The sequence below is a fragment of the Callospermophilus lateralis genome, chromosome 8, assembly GCF_048772815.1.
Source record: "Callospermophilus lateralis isolate mCalLat2 chromosome 8, mCalLat2.hap1, whole genome shotgun sequence".
In the NCBI taxonomy this organism is placed as follows: domain Eukaryota; kingdom Metazoa; phylum Chordata; class Mammalia; order Rodentia; family Sciuridae; genus Callospermophilus; species Callospermophilus lateralis.
In genome coordinates, this window is record NC_135312.1 from 59205454 (window position 1) to 59228148 (window position 22695).

General features: G+C 34.0%; 1 protein-coding gene across 5 annotated transcripts in view; it reads right to left on the reverse strand.

The window, feature by feature from the left end:
- Positions 1 to 22695, reverse strand: part of Cnot6l (CCR4-NOT transcription complex subunit 6 like) — a 98539-nt gene that overhangs the window by 34482 nt on the left and 41362 nt on the right. For all 5 annotated transcript variants that reach the window (XM_076863935.2, XM_076863933.2, XM_076863932.2 and 2 more), the window contains one exon: positions 4750 to 4839. In XM_076863935.2, coding sequence (XP_076720050.1) covers positions 4750 to 4839 — 90 coding nt within the window. The remainder of the gene's footprint in view (positions 1 to 4749; positions 4840 to 22695) is intronic.

A 22695-nucleotide genomic window follows, 5' to 3' on the forward strand; every position in this document is an offset into this window, starting at 1 on the left:
TGTAATGTATATATAAAAAGAATAAAAAAATTAAATGAATGATCTCTACAATGAAAAAGGAAGATTTTAACATAACATTAAAAGAGCAAGTCTTACTTGATTAAAAAAACATGACAATTTATATGCCAGTAATGAATAAGACCAAAGAAATCATTAAATATATGTAAAACATGTTCAAACCATACAATTAATGAATTTAAACCAGTATATATAAAATTTTGTAATAAACGACCACAAAAAAGTATGCTTTTCAAGTATAAATTTAATATTTATCTTTTTTTTTTGATACTGGGGATTAAACCAGGGATGCTTTACCACTAAATTACATACATCCCCAGCAATTTCTATTTTGAGATAGGTTTTCATGAACTTCCTGAGGCTGACTTCAAATTTGCAATCTTCCAGCCTCAGCTCCCAATTTAAAACAGAGTACATGTACCACAATGCCTGGCTTGACATTTAACATTTAGAAAAATTAAGAATGTGCTGGGTAATAAATTATACATTCTTTTAACTGTAAATCACTTGGAGTAAGTTCTCTGACCACAAAAGAACAAAGAAAACTAAAACTCCCTTGAAAACTCAGAAATAAGTTTCTAAATGACTCATAGGTCAAAGCAGATATGATTGAGGGATATTAGAAAATACACTGAACTGGATGAAAATAATGCATATTAAAACTTGTGGGATGCAGCTTCAAAAGCCATGTTCAGAGAGAGATTTATAAGTAGATATGCTGCAAGGCAGAGTACAAAAGTTATGACTTAGATTTTATGTTAAATAAGAAAAAGAACAGCAAATGAATCCCAAAGAAAGCAAAAGGAAGACAGTAATGACACTAAAACAAACATAATAAAGAGAACCAATATGGTCAGAAGTTGGATCTTTAAAAGAAAATATTCTATGAAGTAAACAAAGGCAACACAAACTAGCATCTCATTGGAAAAGATATCATATATCTTTTGGACCTTAAAACACTGTAAAACTATATTTTGAACCACTCTATGCCAATAAATTTAAAGATTTAGATAAAATGTGCAAATTTACAGAAAACATGACTTTTACAAACTGAAAGAAAAAAACAGAAACCCAAACAAGTCCACAGTTATTAAAATAAATCAATGATTTCAAACTTCCTACAAAGGAACCTCAGTCCCAGATATGCTTTGCTGAATATCTAGGATAGAATAAATACCAATCTCAAACTCAATAATATGAATTCCCCACAAAGTTTATAAAGTCAGTATATAAAAATCTGACAAAAACAATGAAGAAAGAAAATTAATGGTCATTCAGACTCAAACACAGACATAAACAATTCTAAGCAGAATAGTAACAAACTGAAAATCTGGGGATAATATATAAAAAGAATTATAATATAGCACAACCTATATGGATTTATTCCAGGAATACAAAGGTAGTATAACATATAAAAATAATCAATATAATTATTATACTAAGAGAATAAAAGCTAAAAAATATCTAATCCTCTCAAGAGAAAACTCCCTTGGCTGGTTACATTGGTACTTGCCTATATTCCCAGCAATTCCATTAGACAGAAAGATGGTAAATTCAAGGCCAGCCTGGGCAACATGACAAGGCCTCATCTCAAAAAAACCAAATGAACAAACAAACAAAAAAATCTCTGCTGGCAAACTAAGATTAGAAAAACTTCCTTAATCTGGTAAAGCTTATCTATATAAAAACTACTATGAATATCACATTTAATTGTAAAACTACTAGAAGTTAATAAATTGTGAAATTTGACAAGGATATTCACTATCACCACTTTTAATTAGCAGTTTTACTGATGGTCTTAGAAAGTGCAATAGGCAAGAAAATAAATAAATAAGGACTGTGGATGTAATTCTGTAATATAGCACTTGCCCAACATGAACAGGCCTTGGATTCAAACCCCAGTACCACAAAAGAAACAAAGAGAGAAAAAGAGAAAAAGAAAAAGGAAGGAAAAGAAAGAAAAAATATATGTATATGAGAAAGAAAATAATAAAACCATCATTATTTGCAGATGTTACAAAGGTACAAATTAAAATGAAAAAAATGTATCAGGATTAAGAAAAGTTTAGCAAAGTGGTTGAAAACATTTTAGCAAAGGCATTTAGCAAATGTTTAGCATGGTATCATAAATATACAAAATTCAAGGATATTCCATAAATTGTTACCTGTCCTTGTGTTCAAAATACTATAAGAGCATCAAAACAGTCTATACTTAGAATTTATATAAAATGGCAATACAGAAATGTATAACTCAATACCAAAATTATAGAAGCCATGAAAAATGAAATAAGATCCACTGATATAAATATATTAATTATTCCAAAGCAATCTATAGATTCAATATAATCCCAAATAATATCCTTATACCTTTTGAGAAGGGAGAGATGAAAAGCCTACTTCCAAAAATTTTCATAAAAATATAAAGTAAAAAAATCACATGGTCAAAGCTAGTCAAGATTCATCACAATCAGATAAAGAGGGAAGACTTACCCTACTAGATCTCAAGATTTTTTATAAAAGCTATCATAATCAAAGACACTGTTACACTGCCATAAAGACTAATGGAACACAAACTAAAATCAAAATCCATGCACATATGAGTTTGTCGGGATAAACTCAACTACAATGTATAATTATAAAGCTCTGAAAGAAAGACCGACCAATGGAAGAAAACAAAAAAATCCCAAAACACACACACACATACACTGACACTTGATTTATTACAAAGACAGCACATATACACATACAAAAAAAACCACAATAATGAAAAGTCAGTCTCATCAATAAATGGTTCAGGGTCAATACAATACACATACGGAAAAAATCATGAATTCCTACCTTATACAAACATCAATTTCAGGAAGGTTACATTTCTTAAGTATAGCAAATAAAAATATGAGTGTCTATATAACACAGAATATGCTCAAGATCAAGGTGGTAGGTAAAAATTGTTAAAGAGGAAACAGAAACATTACTATATCAGAAAATTCAGTAAGTTGGAGTATGTTAAAGTAGTTCTGTTCAACAAAAGATAAATTAAGCATAGGAAAAGGTATTTACAACATATATAACATCAAGCAGCTTTTATCTAAAACAGATGAAGAATACCTTAAAAATTATATACACACATCAATAACTGAATTAACTGGCTACATCTATACAGACAAGAAAGATATTTAACTGTAATGTAAGTTGGAAATAGTACATATGATATGTACAGCTTAATTTTCACATATTTCTAGTACTTAATGAAAAAATCTCTAATGCACATGCTAATTTATCTTCCATCAATCAACTTTAAGTCTTTTTAACCAAAATATTTTAAATGATACTAACTGGTTTTCCCCTATTATAAACCCTACTTTTTCTATATTGGAGGGAAGGTGTCTTTTTTGATAGAATTAAAAAAGAGTAAAGCCAAAATATTGTAATAAGGGCTACTATAATATAAATTTATGATTTATGAAACTGTTTCAGAATTCTGTATTTTAAGCAGATATTATTCCAAGGAAACTATCTGAATTCAGTAGTATCTCCAACTTTTACCTACACTTTGAGAACTTAAGCAAAGGAAAAAAAATTTTTAAATAAAACACTTAATAGCTGTCTAATGTAAGAAAACATTGTATATGGAATACAACCATTTTAGTCCCGTGACTCTAATGTTCTGAATTTAAAAACCTGCTTGTGTCAGGCACAGTGGTGATGGCTGAAATTCCAGTAACTCAGAAAACTGAGACAGGAGGATCACAAGTTGGAGACCAGCCTCAGCAATTTAGCAAAACCCTCAACAAGTTAGTGAGAGTCTGTTCCAAAACAAAAAATAAAAAAGGGCTGAGGATGGAACATAGTGGTAAAGTACTCCCAGGTTCAATCCCCAGTACAAAAGGAAAAAAAAAAAAGGCTGCCTGCAAAATTTCCACAAATGTACAGTAAATCAAACTACAAAAGCTCCTTGATTTACAATGGAGTTAAACCCCAATTAGTTTATTATGTTAAGTCAAAAATGCATTTAATAGAATTAACTTACCAAACATTATCACTTAGCCTAACCTATATTAAACATGCTCAGAACACTTAGACTACAGCTGAGCAAAATCATTCTAACATAAAGCTTACTTTATAATAAAGTGTTGAAAACTTCACATAATTTACTAAAAACAGAAAATTTAAAACAGAGTACATGCATGGGTATGCATTCACACACAAAGTTAAAATCTTAAATCGAACTATCATTTTATTCATTAAAAAAAATGTGGGGGCTGGGGATGTGGATCAAATGTTAGTGCACTCGCCTAGCACGCATGAGGCACTGGGCTCGATTCTCGGCACCACATAAAAATAAAATAAAGATATTTTGTCCACCTAAAACTAAAAAATAATTTTTTTAAAAAAATGTGTAACATGTATGGGTTCCAGGTAATGTATACCAAATTAAAACAACTAAGAATTATATATTATTGTTACAAAAAGCAAAGCACAATCTTGGGTTGATAGCTCAGGCATTAATCAGCTGTATGCAGATGATTAGTATCTGATTCAGTGAATATGTAACTGTAAAATGTGAATTAGAAAAATTCCTTCCACTTAGGTTCTTAGAAAAATTAAAATTATGTAAATAAATTTCCTAGAACATTGCTTAATAAACAGAAAGCACTCCATTTATGAAAAGAATAATGTTCTACCGTGATTTTATCTGGAGAGTATACTCCTTTTGTCATTAATAGTTACCTGCAAGATTGTCAAGCATGAAGTTCAGTAGCTTTCGTGTTCCATCTGGGTCCTGGTATAAGTTGAGAATATCCTGTGATAAAGGATTGCCTAAAGCAGAAAATAAAAATAAAACTTGTAAGACTCAGAATTGCAATACAAGACAAAAAATGTACATTATGAAACAAAACACTTTCTAAATTGAATTCTACTGTATTTAATGTCTGACACTTAAAGAAATTTAAAAAATATTCTTTTAAGATAATGAAACTTCAAAAGAATTCTTTCTTTTCAGATTTCACTGTTTATATTATGAACCTAAAATTTGGGCTTGTCAAAAACATATGTATGGACACATACATAAACACATCACTTCACCTTGGTCAATTCCTTTTTGGGGAGGGAGGGCGTTACCAGGCATTGAAGTCAGGGGCACTTGACCACTTATCCACATCCCCAGCCCTATTTTTGTATTTTATTTAGAGCAGGGTCTCACTGAGTTCCTAAGCACCTCGCCATTGCTGAGGCTGGCTTTGAACCCCCAATTCTCCTGCCTCAGTCTCCGTAGCCACTGGGATTAGAGGCGTGTGCCACTGCGCAAGGCTCATCTTCAATTCTTTAGTAACCCTATAGGTTCTATATTTATTTTTGGTGACAGATTTCAAACTGAAAGACAAACAGCCCCACATGAGACAGAATAAATGTTGTCATAAAAAAGACTTCATCTTATTTATATTACATTATAGAGAAAAGAAAAATATTTCAAAAGTGAAAAGAACTGTATGTTCATAAATCCAACATCATAGAACAGAAGGACAAATTTCTTGAAAGACAGAACAAAGCTCACTCAAAAAGAAACAGATTTCTTAAAAAATCAACCAAAGTTAGAACATGACCTCCAAAAATTTGCCACTCTATAAAATCAAACCAAAAAACAAAAAACAAAAAAAAAAAGTAAAAACTATCAAAATCATCCTATGATCGTTAAGCATGATACTGCATTAACAACAAATGCATATGTGATGATGGTTTCATAAGGGTATAATAGAATTGCAAAATTCCTATCACATACTGACATCAATGCCTTCATAATATCACAGTACACCACATGATTCAGGTGTTTGTGGTGATGCTGATGTAAACAAACTGTGCTGCCAGCTATATAAAAGTATAGCATATGCAATCATGTGCAGTACATAAAATTTCATAATAACAAATAACTGTTGCTGGTTTATGTATTTACTATCTAATATTTTTTGTTTCTGCCCTGTAAAGCCTTTTTTGAACTTTCATTCTACACCTTGGATTCTTGGTGACTGGAGGGATTTCTTGAGGCACCTGAAAGTCTCTGGCCAGAACAACCCTCCAGTAGGACCAAAAGGCCACAACTGAAATCCAGTCTTTCAGGATGAGAGGCTGGAAGTGTTTTTTTAGTCTTTTTGGAAGGTAGGTCTTACCAATTGACAAACTGGAAGGCTCCTGGCCAGGGCAACACCTTGGCAAAGACTGAAAATTGAAAGTCAGTTACAACAGGATTTCTGAAAGTCAGAGCCCATTATATTTAAAAAAAAAAAAAAAAAAAAAAAAAAAACGCCTCTTAACCTTCTTTCATCTCCATCTATATCAATAGAACCTCATGGGACCTCACTGAAGGCTCAAATTGGTGGGAGTTCTAATACATGTCTAAGCATGATCCCTACCATATGTATATCTAGTCCAAATGCTCAGCAACTGCCACTATGAAAACTTATATCAGGATCTCTTCTTCCTGACATTTACCATGGACTTTGATGCTGAATACCTTTAAACGTCCATACCCCACATGACAGAATGCAAGGACAGTGATCAGCTTCACACACAGCATTGACGTCTCTAAGCAGGGGCAGCCAGAATAGGTTGATGCCCAATTACCCTAAAATAAGTTAGGGGCCCAAGTCCTTGAGAGGGTAATATTAGGCAAAAAGGCAGCCATGAACATGTGAGTGAGGAAAGGACTACGAAGGGCAATTACTTAGACAGGACAGTGAACATATATCAAAAAAGAATCCATGGGTCACAGAACCAGGAAGCACAGGGAATGTTACTTACCAAAGCAGACAAGCTTCTGAAAATGGGAACTGATATGTCAAACCTCCCCCAGCCATAGATAATTATAGCCTGTTAATGGAATTATTATTCCAAGATCATGTAATACCCACCCCTTGTGACGAGATCTTTACAACCCTCAGGAAAAAAAAATTTTCTGAGCACTAAACAAAGGAGTAACAAACCACTTAAAGAGGTATAACAGAATGTGACAATAACAAAGAAAGCCAAGAACCTCAGTTTTTAGGAAACCCGTCTGTCCAGAGGCATCCTGTTACAGTGCCTACTATACATTCTTATCTCACATTCTAATAAACTCTTGCCAACTCTGAGGGAAAAAGAAAAAGCAATACATTACTGAAAAACCCCCAGGAAGTATTCACTTAAGAAAAAAAAATGTTGTAATCTGATTAAGAATAATGATTTATATAGTTTTTATTTATTCTGATTCCACAATGACAGGGCAACTTTGAAGCCACTAGAGCAACAAAAACAAATCAAAGCTGGAACTCTTTCAAAGCCTCATTTTCAAATAGTCATTATCAGACCTGTATAGTAATTATCTGATTCTTATCCAATGTTGAGAGACTTCTCCCTGGAGAAGAGGACTAGAACTGAGCAAGTGTTTAAAAAAAAAAAAAATTACAGGAAAGTATAAGTGATGGTAATAACTGGGAAAAATAACAGACTAACCAAAAAGCTTAATATGAAAAGCTTGGGAAAGAGATGTCCATAATGGCTTTGAAAAGTTCTTACGTACTCCTGGAAATTTAAGACCATGAACACGCAAAGGACAACGCACATGCCCAGAAAAGACCAAAAATACCTAAATCTCTCACCTCCGTATTTTTTTTAAACGATTATTTTTTAGAAGTAGTTGGACACAATACCTTTATTTTATTTATTTTTATGAGGTGCTGAGGATCAAAACCAGGGCCTCACGCGTGCTAGACAAGTGCTCTACCACTAAGACACAATCCCAGCCCCCAGGTTTTTTTTTTTTTTAATTTATTCTTTTTACATACAGGACAGTAGAGTATATTTTGACATAAATATATGGAGTATAACTTCCCGTTCTTGTGGTTATTACAAGATGTGAAGTTACACTGGTTGTGTATTCATATATGAACATAGGAAAATTATGTCTGATACATCTACTGTCTTTCCTGTTCCTATCCACCCTTCTTTCCCTTCATTCCCTTGTCGAATCAAATGATCTTCCATTATCCTAGAGATTGATGTTCTATCTGAGGTGCAGATAACAGAGATTTTCTCCCATTCTGTAAGCTATATCTTTGTGTTATTGATTGTTTTCTTTCTTGTGAAGAAGTTTTTAGTTTGATACAATCCCATTTATTGATTCTTGCTTTTACTTCTTGCAATTTAGGAGTCTTGACAAAGAATTCTGATCCTAAGCAAGTTGACAAAATGAAGATTTGGGCCTACTTTTTCTTCTATTAGGCGCAGGGTTTCTATTCTTTTTTTTTTTTTTAAGAGAGAGAATTTTTTAATATTTATTTATATATTTATTTATTTTTAGTTTTCGGTGGACACAACATCTTTATTTTACTTTTATGTGGTGCTGAGGATCGAATCCAGCGCCCCGCACATGCCAGGCGCGTACGCTATCGCTTAAGCCACATCCCCAGCCCGACAGGGTCTCTATTCTAATGCCTAAGTCTTTGATCCACTTTTTGAGTTTTCTGCATGGTGAGAGACAGAATAATCTCATTTTGTTAGATACAGATTTCCAATTTTCCCAGCACCATTTGTTGAAGAGGCTATATTTTCCACAATGTTATATTTATGACAACTTTGTTTAGTATGAGATAACTGTTATTTATGTGGGTTTGTCTTGTGTCCTATTCTATACCATTGGTCTTTGTGTCTGTTTTGATTTTTTTTACTTTATTTTTATTTATATATGACAGCAGAATGCATTACAATTCTTATTACACATATAGAGCACAATTTTTCTTATCTCTGTATACGCAGTACATTCACACCAATTCATGCCTTCATACCTGTACTTTGGATAATAATGATCACTACATTCCACCCTCATTAATAACCCCATGCCCCCCCTCCCCCTGCTACCCCTGTCCCCTATCTAGAGTTCATCTATTCTTCCCATGCCTCCCATCTCCCTATCTCACTATGAAACAGCCTCCTTTTATCAAAGAAAACATTTTTGGGATTGGCTAACTTCACTTAGCATTATCTTCTCTAACTCCATCCATTTACCTGCAAATTCCATGATTTTATTCTCTCTTATTGCTGAGTAGTATTCCATTGTGTATATATGCCACATTTTTTTTTATCAATTCATCTATTGAAGGGCATCTAGGTAGGTTCCACAGTTTAGCTATTGTGAATTGTGCTGCTATAAAGATGTGATGTGTCCCTGTAGTATGCCATTTTTAAGTCCTTTGGGTATAGACCAAGGAGAGGGATAGCTAGGTCAAATGGTGGTTCCATTCCCAGTTTTCCAAGAAATCTCCATACTGCTTTTCCATATTGGCTGCACCAATTTGCAGTTCCACCAGCAGTGGATGAGTATACCTTTTTCCCCACATCTTCACAAGACTTTTTGTTATTTGTATATATAATAGTTGCCATTCTAACTGGAGTGAGATGAAATCTTAAGAGTGGTTTTGATTTACATTTCTCTAATTGCTAACGATGAACATTTTTTCATGTATTTGTTGATTGATTGTACATCATCTTCTGAGAAGTCTCTCTTCAGGTCCTTGGCCCATTTATTGACTGGGTTATTTGTTTTTTTGGGTGCTTAGGTTTTTGAATTCTTTATATACCCTAGAGATTAGTGCTCTATCTGATGTGTGAGGGGTAAAGATCTGCTCCTAATATGCAGGTTCTCTATTCACCTCACAGATTGTTTCTTTTGATAAGAAGACACTTTTTAGTTTGAGTCCATCCCATTTATTGATTCTTGATTTTAATTCTTGCGCCACAGGAGTCTTATTAAGGAAGTTGGGGCCTAATCCCACATGATGGAGATTAGGGCCTACTTTCTCTTCTATTAGACACAGGATCTCTGGTTGTATTCCTAAGTCCTAGATTCATTTTGAGTTGAATTTTGTGCATGGTGAGAGACAGGGGTTTAATTTCATATTGTTGCATATGGATTTCAAGTTTTCCCAGCACCAACTATTGAAGATGCTATCTTTTCTCCAATGAATGTTCTTGGTAACTTTGTCTAATATAAGATAATTGTAGTTTTGTGGGTTAGTCTCTGTGTCCTCTATTCTGTGCCATTGGTCTATCAGTCTGTTTTGATGCCATTACCATGCTGTTTTTGTTACTATTGCTCTGTAGTATAGTTTAAGGTCTGTTATTGTGATGCTACGTGGTTCACTCTTCCTGCTAAGAATTGCAGGATGAATTTCCTGATTGCCTTTTCTATTTCTATGAGGAATGTCATCGGAATTTTTATCAGAATTGCATTAAATCTGTATAGAGCTTTTGCAAGTATGGTCATTTTGATAATATTAATTCTGCCTATCCAAGAGCAAGTTAGATCGTTCCATCTTCTAAGGTCTTCTTTGACTTCTTTCTTTAGGATTCTGTGATTTTCATTATATAAATCTTTCACCTCTTTTGCTAAGTTGATTCCATTTTTTTTTTTTTAAGCTATTTGAAAATGGGGTAGTTTTCCTCATTTCCCTTTCGGAGGATTTGTCACTAATATACAGAAATGCCTTTGATTTATGGGTGTTGATTTTATATCCTGCTACTTTGCTGAATTCATTTATTAGTTCTAGAAGTTTTCTGGTGGAACTTTTAGGGTCTTCCATGTATAGAATCATATCATCAGCAAATAGTGACAATTTGAGTTCTTTTCCTATGTGTATCCCTTTAATTTCTTTCATCTATTTGCTCTGGCCAGTGTTTCAAGACTATCTTAAAGTGGTGAAAGAGGGCATCCCTGTCTTGTTCCAGTTTTTAGAGGGAATGCCTTCAATTTTTCTCCATTCAGAATGATGTTGGCCTGGGGCTTAGCATAGAAAACCTTTATGATGTTCAGATATGCTCCTGTTATCCCTAGTTTTTCTAGTGTTTTGAACATAAAGGGGTGCTGTATTTTTTCAAATGCTTTCCCTGCCTCTATTTAGATGATCATATGACTCTTACTTTAAGTCTACTGATGTGATAAATTACATTTATTGATTTCCATATGTTGAACCAAGCTTGCATCCCTGGAATGAATCCCACTTGATCTTGGTGCATGATCTTTTTGATATGTTTTTGTATTTGATTTGCCAGAATTTTATTGAGAATTTTTGCATCTATGTTCATTAGAGATATTGGTCTGAAGTTGTTTTTTTGTTTTTTTGTTTTAACGTGTCTTTGCCTGGTTTTGAAGTCAGAATGATGTTGGCCTCATAGAATGAGTTTGGAAGTGCTGCCTCTTTTACTATTTCCTGAAATAAATTGCAGAGTATTGGTATTAGTTCTTCTTTAAAGGTCTTCTAGAACTCAGCTGTTTATCTGTCCGGTCCTGGGCTTTTCTTGGTTGGTAGATTTTGACGGCATCTGCTATTTCATCACTTGAAATTGATCTGTTTAAATTGTGTATATCATCCTGATTCAATTTGGGCAAATTATATGACTTTAGAAATCAGTCGATGTCTTCGATATCTTCTATTTTATTGGAGAATAAGTTTTCAAAAATAATTTCTAATTATCCTCCGTATTTCTCTAGTGTCTATCGTAATATTACCTTTTTCACTACATATGCTGGTAATGTGAGTTCTCTCTCTCCTTCTCTTTGTTAGCATAGCTAAGGGTCTATCAATTTTATTTTTCAAAGAAACAACTTTTTGTTCTATCATTTTTTTCAATTGTATCTTTTGTTTCAATTTCATTGATTTCAGCTCTGATTTTAATTATTTCCTGTCTTGTGCTGCTTTTGGTGTTGATCTGTTCTTCTTTTTCTAGGGCTTTGAGATATAATGTTAAGTCATTTATTTGTTGACTTTTTCTTCTTTTAAGGAATGAACTCCTTACAATGAACTTTCCTCTTAGAACTGTTTTCATAGTGTTCCAGAGATTTCAATATCTGTGTTCTCCTTCACCTCCAAAATTTTTTTAATCTCCTCCTTGATGTCTTCTGTAACCCACTGTCCATTCAGTAGCATATTATTTAGTCTCCACATGTTGGAATGGATTTTATTTCTTATTTTATCAATGATTTCTAATATCATTCCATTATGATCTGATAGAACGCAGGGTAGTAGTATCTCTCCTTTTTTATATTTGCTAAGAGTTGCTTTGTGGCATAGTATATGGTCTATTTTAGAGAAAGATCCATGTACTGCTGAGAAGAAAGTATATTCTCTCATTAAAAGATGGAATATTCTATATATGTCAATTAAGTCTAAGTAATTGATCGTATTATTGAGTTCTATAGTTTCTTTGCTCAGCTTTTGTTTGGAAGATCTATCTAGAGATGAAAGAGATGTGTTAAAGTCACCCAACATTATTGTGTTGTGGTCTACTTGACTCTTGAACTTGAGAAGAGTTTGTTTGATGAACATAGCTGTTCCATCGTTTATGGCATATATACTTATAATTGTTAAGTCTTGTTGGTGTATGGTTCCCCTGAGCATATGTAGTGTCCTTCTTTATCCTTTTTGATTGACTTTCATTTGAAGTCTACTTTATTTGATATGAGGATAGAAACCCCTGCTTGCTTCCGCAGTCCATGTAAGTGATATGATTTTTCCCAAACCTTCACCTTCAACCTGTGAATGTCTTTTTCTGTGAAATGAGTCTCTTGGAGGCAGTATATTATTGGGTCTTTTTCTTCTTCTTCTTTTTTTTTTTTTTTTCTTTTGAATCCAATCTGCTATTCTGTCTTTTGATTGGTGAGTTTAAGCCATTAACACTCAGGATTATTACTGAGACATGATTTGTATTCTCAGCCATTCTTGTTTATTTTTTGGTATTTAATGTGACTTGGTTTCTCCTCTGATTAGATTTCCCTTTAGTGTAATTCCTCCCTCTGCTAATTTTCATCATTTTTTTTTAAATTCCTCTTCTTGGAATATTTTGCTGAGGATGTTCTAGTGCAGACTTTCTCATTGTAAATTCTTTTATTATCATGGAAGGTTTTTATTTCATCATCAAATCTAAAGCTTAGTTTTGCTGTATGTAAGATTCTTGGTTGGCATCCATTTTCTTTCAGAGCTTGGTATATGTTGTTCCACGATCTCCTGGCTTTGAGGATCTAGATTGAAAAATCTGCTGAAATACGAAATGGTCTCCCCCTATATGTGATCTGATTCTTCCCTCTTGCAGCTTTTAAGATTCTATCCTTATTCTGTATGCTAGGCATTTTCATTATAATGTGCTTTGGTGCAGATCTGTTGTAATTTTGTACACATGGTGTCCTGTAAGCCTCTTGTATTTGATTTTCCAATTCATTCTTCACGCTTGGGAAATTTTCTGATATTATCTCATTGAAGAGATTGTGCATTCCTTTGCTTTGAAACTGTGCCACCCTCTATCCCAATAACTCTTATATTTGGTCTTTTGATGCTGTCCCATAATTATTGGATGTTCTGTTCATGGTTTTTAACTTTCTTCACTGTGTGATCAACTTTATTTTCCAGATTGTAAACTTTGTATTCATTATCTGAAGTTCTTTCTTCCAAGTGATCTAGTCTGTTGATTATGTTTCTATTGAGTTTTTTATTTGATTTATTGTATCCTTCATTTCAAGAATTTCTGACTGGTTTTTTTCAGTCTCTCGTGAAGTAATCTTTTGCTATTTGTATTTGCTCTCTTTTCTCATTGTTGGAGTAATCAGTTTTTGCTTGTATTTGATCATTTAGGTCATTCTTTAATTCACAGATCATTTTAATTATGAACCTTCTGAACTCCTTCTCTGATATTTCATCAACTTCACTGTCCATGCCTTCTGTTATTATAGTGACCTGATTTGTTTGGGACATTTTCTTCCCTTGTTTTTTCATGCTGTCTATGTGTCTTCCTTTCTTATAGTGTGGATCTGTTAGGGTCTGTAAACAAGTCAAGATGGCACCTGGCATTTTGCCAGAGGGAGTGGTTTGTAAACTAATGCCAGCGAGCCATTAAGTGTGGAGATTCCTTATTGGTTGACTGCTTTATCTAGTTGTTAATTAAGATAAGCTGTGTGTAATTATGTATATATGCCCCTCCTGTACTACAATAAACGGCTCCCACTCCTGCTGTATCAATATATACAAGTTGCTCGTCACCCCCCGGTTATTTTGCTGCAGCCAGACTGCAGCATGGATCTAAGATATTAACTTCTTCCCTATATTCTTGTAGTACCTGGTGTCTGTACTTCACCTTGATGTTGGGATTCCAGACCTTGTTGGTGTCCCTCAATGAATGCTACTTCATCCCGGATCTGGGTCCTGCTTAAGTTGGAGTGGGTGGATCTGGGGCACGAAAGGCTAGGCTCTGGTAGTGTCTGCCCCACTTGAGGAGGGGCGAACCAGGCTTACTGAGAGTCTGGATCCTGTGTGGGCTGGTGTGGGCAGTCTGGGCTGGATCTCAGCTCCTGCAGTAGTCCACTGATCAGAAGGGGTAATCCTGCACCAGAGGCTAGGCTCTGGGAGTGTCCGCCCTGACAGCAAAGGGGTGGACCAGGCCAGCTGTGCACCCGGGCCCCATAGAGGCATGTGTGGATGGATATGAGCAGCTGTGCTTGATCTCCCAGGGTAGTCTGCTGGTTAGAAGGGCCTGTTTTGATCTTAAGGACATATCAATCAGCAAATGGATGCTAAAGGGAAAGTTGTAACCTTCCTGGCTTAATACTGATGTTGTGCCCCAAAACATAGAGCCACTTCGGAAGAGTGGGAGATTTAATTTTTAATTTAATTTTCAGACATTTAAGGAAATCTTTGTCTCAACACTAGCTAACCACTAAACATAGTAGAGATTTTAATGACCACTTATGACAAAGAATACAGAATTAATTCAAAAGTCACTAAAGCAATGAACAAAAACTACAAGTAACAACAAGCAATTACTGGGGGTGAGATTCAAAATTGTCATGTTTACTTAAAATGTCCAATTCTCAACAAAATTATAAAACACACTAAAAAATAGGCAAGTTATATGCCATATAATAGGACATGGCGGTGGATGGCAATCAATAAAAACTGACCCTGAGAACAGATGCTGGACTTACCACGAAGACCTTAAATCAGCTATGGAAAACAGAAATAGTCCCTGACTTCAGATGATTTGACTTATAATTTTTCAATTCTATGATGGTTTAAAAGTAACGTATATTCAGTAAAACCATATGTCAAATGTTCATCTTTTACCAAGCTGACAATATGTTGAATGATACTTTTTTGTGTTACTAGACAGTGCAAGTTCCAAAAAGAAAATAAGACCATAAATGTGAACAACTGATACTCTACATGTACTGTACTGCTAAGCTCAAATGTGCAAAAGGTTAGGTGTCAAATACACTTTTAAATTAAAACAAATTTATCAGAATGTAACACCACTGTAAGTAGAGAAGCATGGTATGCTCAAAGAGCTTTATAAAAATTTAAAAATCATTGCCAGTTGTGGTCATGCATGTCTATAATCCCAGTAACTTGGGAGGCTTAGGCAAGAGAACCACAAGTTCAAAGCCTGCCTAAGCAACTTAGTGAGAGTCTGTCTCCCAAAAAAAAAAGTCTGGATACGTAGCTCAGTAGAAAGGTACTCCTGGGTTCAATCAGTACCCCTCACCACCGCCCCAAAAAAGTTACCTAAAGAATTAAAGTATGAAAATGACTCCTCACCAAAGGGAGAATATCAAAAAAAGAAAGTATAAAATGGAACTAAATAGAAACTGTGAAGTAGAAAACTACAATAAACAACAATATCTCTGGAAGACCTCAAAAGCAGTCTTAAGTAGGAAAGAAGAAGGGACTACTGACCTTGAAAATACTTCAGTTGAGCTTATACAGTCTGAAGAACAGAGAGAAAAAAATGAAAAAAGATGGATAGAGCCTCAATGATTACTGTCTACCACCAATGATACCAACATATGCATAATAGGAGTCTCAAAAGGAAGGACAAAAAAGAATAGGAAAAAATTTAAAAAATAATGGACAAAGATTCTGTGATTTGATGAAAATCATTTGTATACACATTCATGAAGCTTAACAAACTCTAAGTAAGTTTGAGATAAAAGAGATGCATACCTCAACAAATTCTAGTAAGACTGCAAGCAGTCAAGGACAAAGAATTTTAAATATGGCAGGAGAGGTAATGAATCATGTATAGATTTTCAGGTTAACACAGCTGAGATGTCTAAAAGAAACTCACCAGTAAAGACATGCATTGACTGAAAGTAAAGCAATTTTTAAAAAGATAGTTCATTGCAAATGTAAACCAAAAGTAAGCAGGAGTAGCTGTACTCATATAAAACCCACTTTTACATCAAAAACTGTAAAAGATAACATACAATATAAAGATTAAAGGATCAATTTAACAAGTGGGTAACAATTATAAATGTATACACACCCAGCACTGGACCCTGCAAATATTGTATATTCCTTTATAAGGAAATATTAGAACCAAAGGAAGAGACAAACTCCAAAAATAATAATAGTAGTGAACTTCAATACCACATATTCATTAATGGACAGATCATCCAGAAAAAAAAAATCAACAAAGAAACATCAAATTTAATCTATACCACTGGCCAATGGACATAATAGACATTTACAAAACACTTTATCCAATAGCTGCAAAATATATACTCCTTAGTACATGAAACATTCTCTAGCATAGATCATATGTTAGGTCACAAAACAAGTCTCAACAAATTCAAAAACTCAAAATTATGTGTTTTCTCTGACCACAATGGAGAGGGACTACAGAAATTGCACAAATGCATAGAAATTAAACATCACCCTCTGAACAACCTTTTAACAAATTAAGAAAACTAAACCTTTTTTTCAAACAAATGAAAATGAAAACAAAACATACCAAAACTTAGCAATACAGCAAAAGCAGTACTAAAAAGGAAGTATGTAGCAGTAAGAACCTATTTCTTTTTTTTTTTTAAGAGAGAGTGAGAGAGATAGAGAGAGAGAGAATTTTTTTTTTTTAATATTTATTTTTTAGTTCTCGGTGGACACAACATCTTTGTTTGTATGTGGTGCTGAGGATCGAACCCGGACTGCACGCATGCCAGGCGAGCATGCTACCACTTGAGCCACATCCCCAGCCCAGTAAGAACCTATTTCAAAAAATTAGAAAAACTTTAAATATTCTTTTGATGCAACTAAATAAACTAGGAAAGAAACCAAACCCCAAAAGAGCTACACAGAAAAAAATAATAAAGATCAGAGCAGAAATAAATGAAGACAGAAAGCAATACAAAAGATCAACAAAACCAAATGTTTTTAAAATAAAAACCAATAAATTTAGATAAGATTAAGAAAAGAAAAGCCCTAAATAACTAAAAACAAAACTTAAGGTGATACTGTAACTGTTACCACAAAAATATGAAAGATAATTAGGGCCTATTACAAACAAATTTATGGCAAAAGAAATTGAAAAACCTGAAAGAAATTAATAATTTCCTACATACACACAACATACCAATAACAGATTAACAGTGAGCAGTGAACTTGAAGTAGTAGTAAAATTAAGTCAACAACGAAAAGCCAGATCTGGAGGACTTTTCTGCTAAATTCTACTAAACTTAAGAACCAGTACCAATTCCTCTCAAACTATTCCAAAAAGTTTAAAGGGAGAAAATCCTTCCAAACTCATTTTATAAGACAAGCATTACCCTGATACCAAAATCAGACAAAGACACAACAAAAAACATAGGCTACAGACCAATATTTCTGTAAAGAAAAGACACAAAAATTCTCAACAATGACTGGCAAACTGAATTCAACAACACATTAAAAAGTTTTTCACTATATTCAAGTGGGTTTTATCCCAGGAATGTAAGGATGGCTCAATATATGCAAATCAACAAACATGGTATATCACATCAACAGAATGTAAGAAACCATATTATTATCTCATTGGAAGCAGAAAAAGCATTTAATAAAATTCAACATACTTTCATGGTAAAAACTCCCAATGACCTGGGTATGTGGCTCAAGCGGTAATGTGCTCACCTGGCATGTGTGGGGCGCTGGGTTTGATCCTCAGCACCACATAAAAATAAAGATGTTGTGCCCACCAAAAACTGAAAAATAAATATTAAAAAATTCTCTATCTTTAAAAAAAAGATGAACTGATAAAGAAAATGTAGGACATATACACATTAGTATATTACTTGGCAACAAAGAAAAATGAAATTATGGCATTTGCAGGTAAATGGATAGAACTAGAGAATGTCATGCTAAGTGAAATAAGCCAATCCCCCAAAAAAACATCTGATAAGCAGATGCTGATCTATAGTGTTGGGGAGCTGGTGGGGGTGGATGAAGGAACTTTGGACTGTGCTGAGGGGAGTTAAGGGAGGGGTGGGACTGTGGAGATGGGAAGGACAGTAAAATGAGACAGACATTATTACCCTATATATGATTACACTAGTGGTTTGACTCTGCACTGTGTACAGCCAGAGGAGGGAGAAGTTGTGCTCCAATTGTGAATGTGTCAAAATGCATTCTATTGTCATATGTAACTAATTGAAAAAAATAGAAGGCAGACCAGTAGAATAGAAGAAGGGATTGGGTGGAGGAAGGGGAGGAAAAGAGGAGGTACTGAGGAATTAAATTTATCAAATTTTACTGTATTGTTGTGTGCATGTATGAATATATTATAACAAATCCTACTGTTATATATAATTATAATGCACCAATAAAAAGGAGGAAAAAAAGAATGGCCATTATCAAAAAGACAAATGCTGACAAGGATGTAGAAAAAGGGGGAACTCATATAATATGGGTGGAAATGTAAATTAGTACAACATTATGGAAAACAATATGGAAGTTTCTAAAAAAAACAAAAACTACAAAAATAACTACCCATGTGATCAGCAACCTACTCTGGGTGTATTTCTAAAGGAAATGGTATTAGTATGCTAAGAGTCATCTGCATTTCCATGTTTATTGCAGCACTATTCACAACAGCCAAGATATAAAATCAACCTACATTTCCATCTACTGATGAATGTAAACAGATATTATTCTGCCATAAAAATGAATGAAATTCTGTCATTTGCAGCAAAATGGATAGAACTAGAAGATATTATATTAAGTGAAATAAGTCTCTCAGAAAGACAAGTATCACATGATCTCATTCATTCATGGAAACAAAAAAATTGATCTCAAAAGTAGAGTAGTGGTTACCAAAGGATAGGAAGTATAGGGGGAAAGATGGAGAGAGAAGAGGATGGTTGACAAGTACCAGAATACAGCGGAAAAGGAAGAACAACTCCTAATATTTTACAACACAGAAGGGTAGCTATACTTTACAACAATTATGTATTTCAGAAGAATCAGGTAAGAGAAGTTTTAATGTTTTTAACATACAGAAATAATAAATGTTTGAGGTGACAGACCAATTACCCTGATCTGATCATTATATATTATATACATGGACTAAAATATCACAATGTACTCACAATATGTAGAATTATATGTTAATTAAAATTTTTTAAAAAACAACATTTTTAAAATAAGTGACTTCTCACCACACACCATGGAATGACATATTCAAAATACTGAAAGGAAAAAACTGTCAACAAAGACTTTATATAGAAAATACACCTTTAAAAATGAGGAGAAATTAAAACACTGCTAGATAAACAAAAATTGAATGAGCCTATCACTAGCAGACCAATCCTACAAGAAACACTAAAGAAACTCCCATTCAGGCTAAAATGAAAGGACACTGGATAATTACTCAAATCCACATAAAAAAAATTAAAACTATCAGTAAAAGTAACTACATAGGTAAATATAAAAGTAAGTACAAATGTATTTTTAAACTTTTTCTCATACCAGGTATGAAATACAATTAGGTAAATCAATAACCATAAATCTCAGTTGATGGGCATACAATGTATAAAGATGATATTTGTTAATATGATTAAAATTAAGTTGATATTAAGCCAAATTAGATCACAATAAATTGAGTGTTAATTAGAATCCCACAATAACCACTCAGAGAATAACTCAAAACCACACAGCAAAAGAAATGAAAAAAATAATTAAATGGTACAATAAAAAATACACATTTAACATAAAAGACATTAACTGAAAAATAAAGACATAGAAAATCGACAGCAAAAGGGCAAACATAAATCATACTTCATCAACAGTTACATCAAATGTAATGGATTAAACTGCCTAATTAAAAAGCTAAGAGCTTTTGTTTGAATATGGTTTGTTCCCCAAAGGTCCATGTGCTACATATTGGTCCCCAATGTGGCAGTGTTGAGGTGGTAAAACCTATAAAAGGTAGAACCTAGAAGAAAGTAATTAGGTCCTAAGAAAACCACCCCTAGAAGAGATTAATGCAGCTCACACAGGACCAAGTTATAAAACAAGGCCACCTAACATGCTTGGTCCCTTCTGCACATGGCCAATTCCCCTTGCCAATTCTCTACCATGTTCATCCTGGCCCTTGCCAGGATAGCAGTACCTTGCTGTTTCAACTCTCCAGCCACCAGAACCATAAGCCAAATAAACCTCTTTACTTTTTAAGTTACTTGGCCTCAGATTTTTTTTCTACAGTAACACAAAATGGAATAAAACACAGGCAAGAAAAGAGAAAAATCTCAAGAGTGGAATCAAAAGATAGGATAGCAATAACAAAAATATTATCAATAATTCATCTAGGTATAAAGCAAGTGGTCTGAACACATATTAAAAACCATAAGGCAGACTGGATTAAAAGCAAAGTCCAGCTATATATTACTCCTAAGAGACAAACCTAACCATAAGTACATAAAAGTCTTAAAGTACGAAACAAACATTAAGCTGAAGAGAACTGAAATAGCTATGATATTAGACAAAACAGACTATAAGATAAAACCCTAAGAAGAAAGAAAAACACTCACTACCTAGTATCAAGGTCAACTCACCAGATACAGCAATATTAAGATGGTACCACCTTGTAAAATAATCTCTTATAAGAAAGAGTAAAAACCAAAGTACATGGGAAATGAACAAAACCATGATTTTAAAATAAATATCTTAAACAGAATATGACAACACAATTTACAAATCTGATATAACTGACAAATATATAGCCCTAGACCTGACAATAAGAGAAACAATATTTTTTTCAGATACAAGTAAAACCTAAGAACTGATCACATACTAGGCCAACAAAAAAATCAAAGAAACAGTTCATACTGGCTACCTCATCTGTCTATAACACAATTACATTTAAAGCTAACAATAAAAAACTATATTTTAAAGTCACACATTCATTGAAATTTTAAATATTTTAAATAACTGATGATACAAAGAAGATATGACAACCCACATTTTTTAAAACAGACCAAAACTGTGGGAAGCGGTCACACTGAATGACTAGCATTTTCGTTCCCATGATTCATAGAGGCTCTGTTGGTCACTTTCGTAGTGACCCTAGACACTGTCCCAATCCTTGAAGTAGGAGAATATGTCTTCATGCTTAGGCTTGCCTTCCTGCAGCCCCATGGATCAAGCTACGCTCACCCGTTCCTTTGTGATATTACCCCTTTACCCTGATTAGGATAGAATGTTCCATGGAAATGCCCTTTGTGTGTCCCCTTCTCTTGCTCTGCCTTTGGGTGTGGGCTTCCTAGATGTCAGTCAACCTACTGACAGCAGACATCACAAAGCCTGACCCCTTGCCTCATGGAAATGGCTTCTCCTCAATAAAAAGGTCAGCATGCACTTGCTCTCTCTTTTTCTGGGGACCCTTAAGGTCAGAGGAGCCATCAAAGGACCCGCGAAGAAAAAGGTATCTCTGTCTCGTGTGTGGTTATTTCGTGCAGACCAGTTTCCCTGGAGTGACCCTGAGTATTTCTGTCACGAGGAACACAACACAAAACCATGATGAAATACTTCCTAGCAGAACACAGTGGTACCTATCCTAGTTACTTCAAGGCTGAGGTAGGAAGAACACTTAAACTCATGAGTTGGAGGACAGCCTGGACAACACAGCCAGACCAGTTTCAAAATACTAAAAAATAAATAAATAAAAACATTTCATCTCAAATTGAGGATGCAGCAAATTGTAGTCAAACATGACCATCTATAGCTTTAAATGCTTATATTTGAAGATAACTAATTCTAAATACGAATAATCATATCCAATTTAAAATTAGATAAAAATTAAAGAAAAAAGGAACAAATAATCTTAAAAATGAAGAAATGTGGGCTGGGGATGTGGCTCAAGCGGTAGCGCGCTCGCCTGGCATGCATGCGGCCTGGGTTCAATCCTCAGCACCACATACAAACAAAGATGTTGTGTCCGCCGAAAGCTAAAAAATAAATATTAAAAAATTCTCTCTCTCTCTCTCCCCCCTCCTCTCTCTCTGTCTCTTTAAAAAAAAAAATGAAGAAATGTAAAGCTGAGGATGTAGCTCAGTAGTACAACACTTGCTTATTATGTATGAGGCTCTAGATTTAATTTCCAGTACCAAACCAAAAAAAAAAAAAAAAGTGGGGAGTAAAACAGAATAGAAAAAACATACCAGGAAAGTACTACAGAAACTTTCATGCAAGCAAATTAAAGTTTTTTAAAGCTGATAAATACCAATGGTACAGACACAATTCCTTCAAAATTGACTCATTAACCAGTCAAAATCCTCTTTAGTTCTCGTAACTACAAATATATTTAAAAAAATATTTTCCAAAAAGGATATTTTCAATAGAGAACAAACAATGTAAT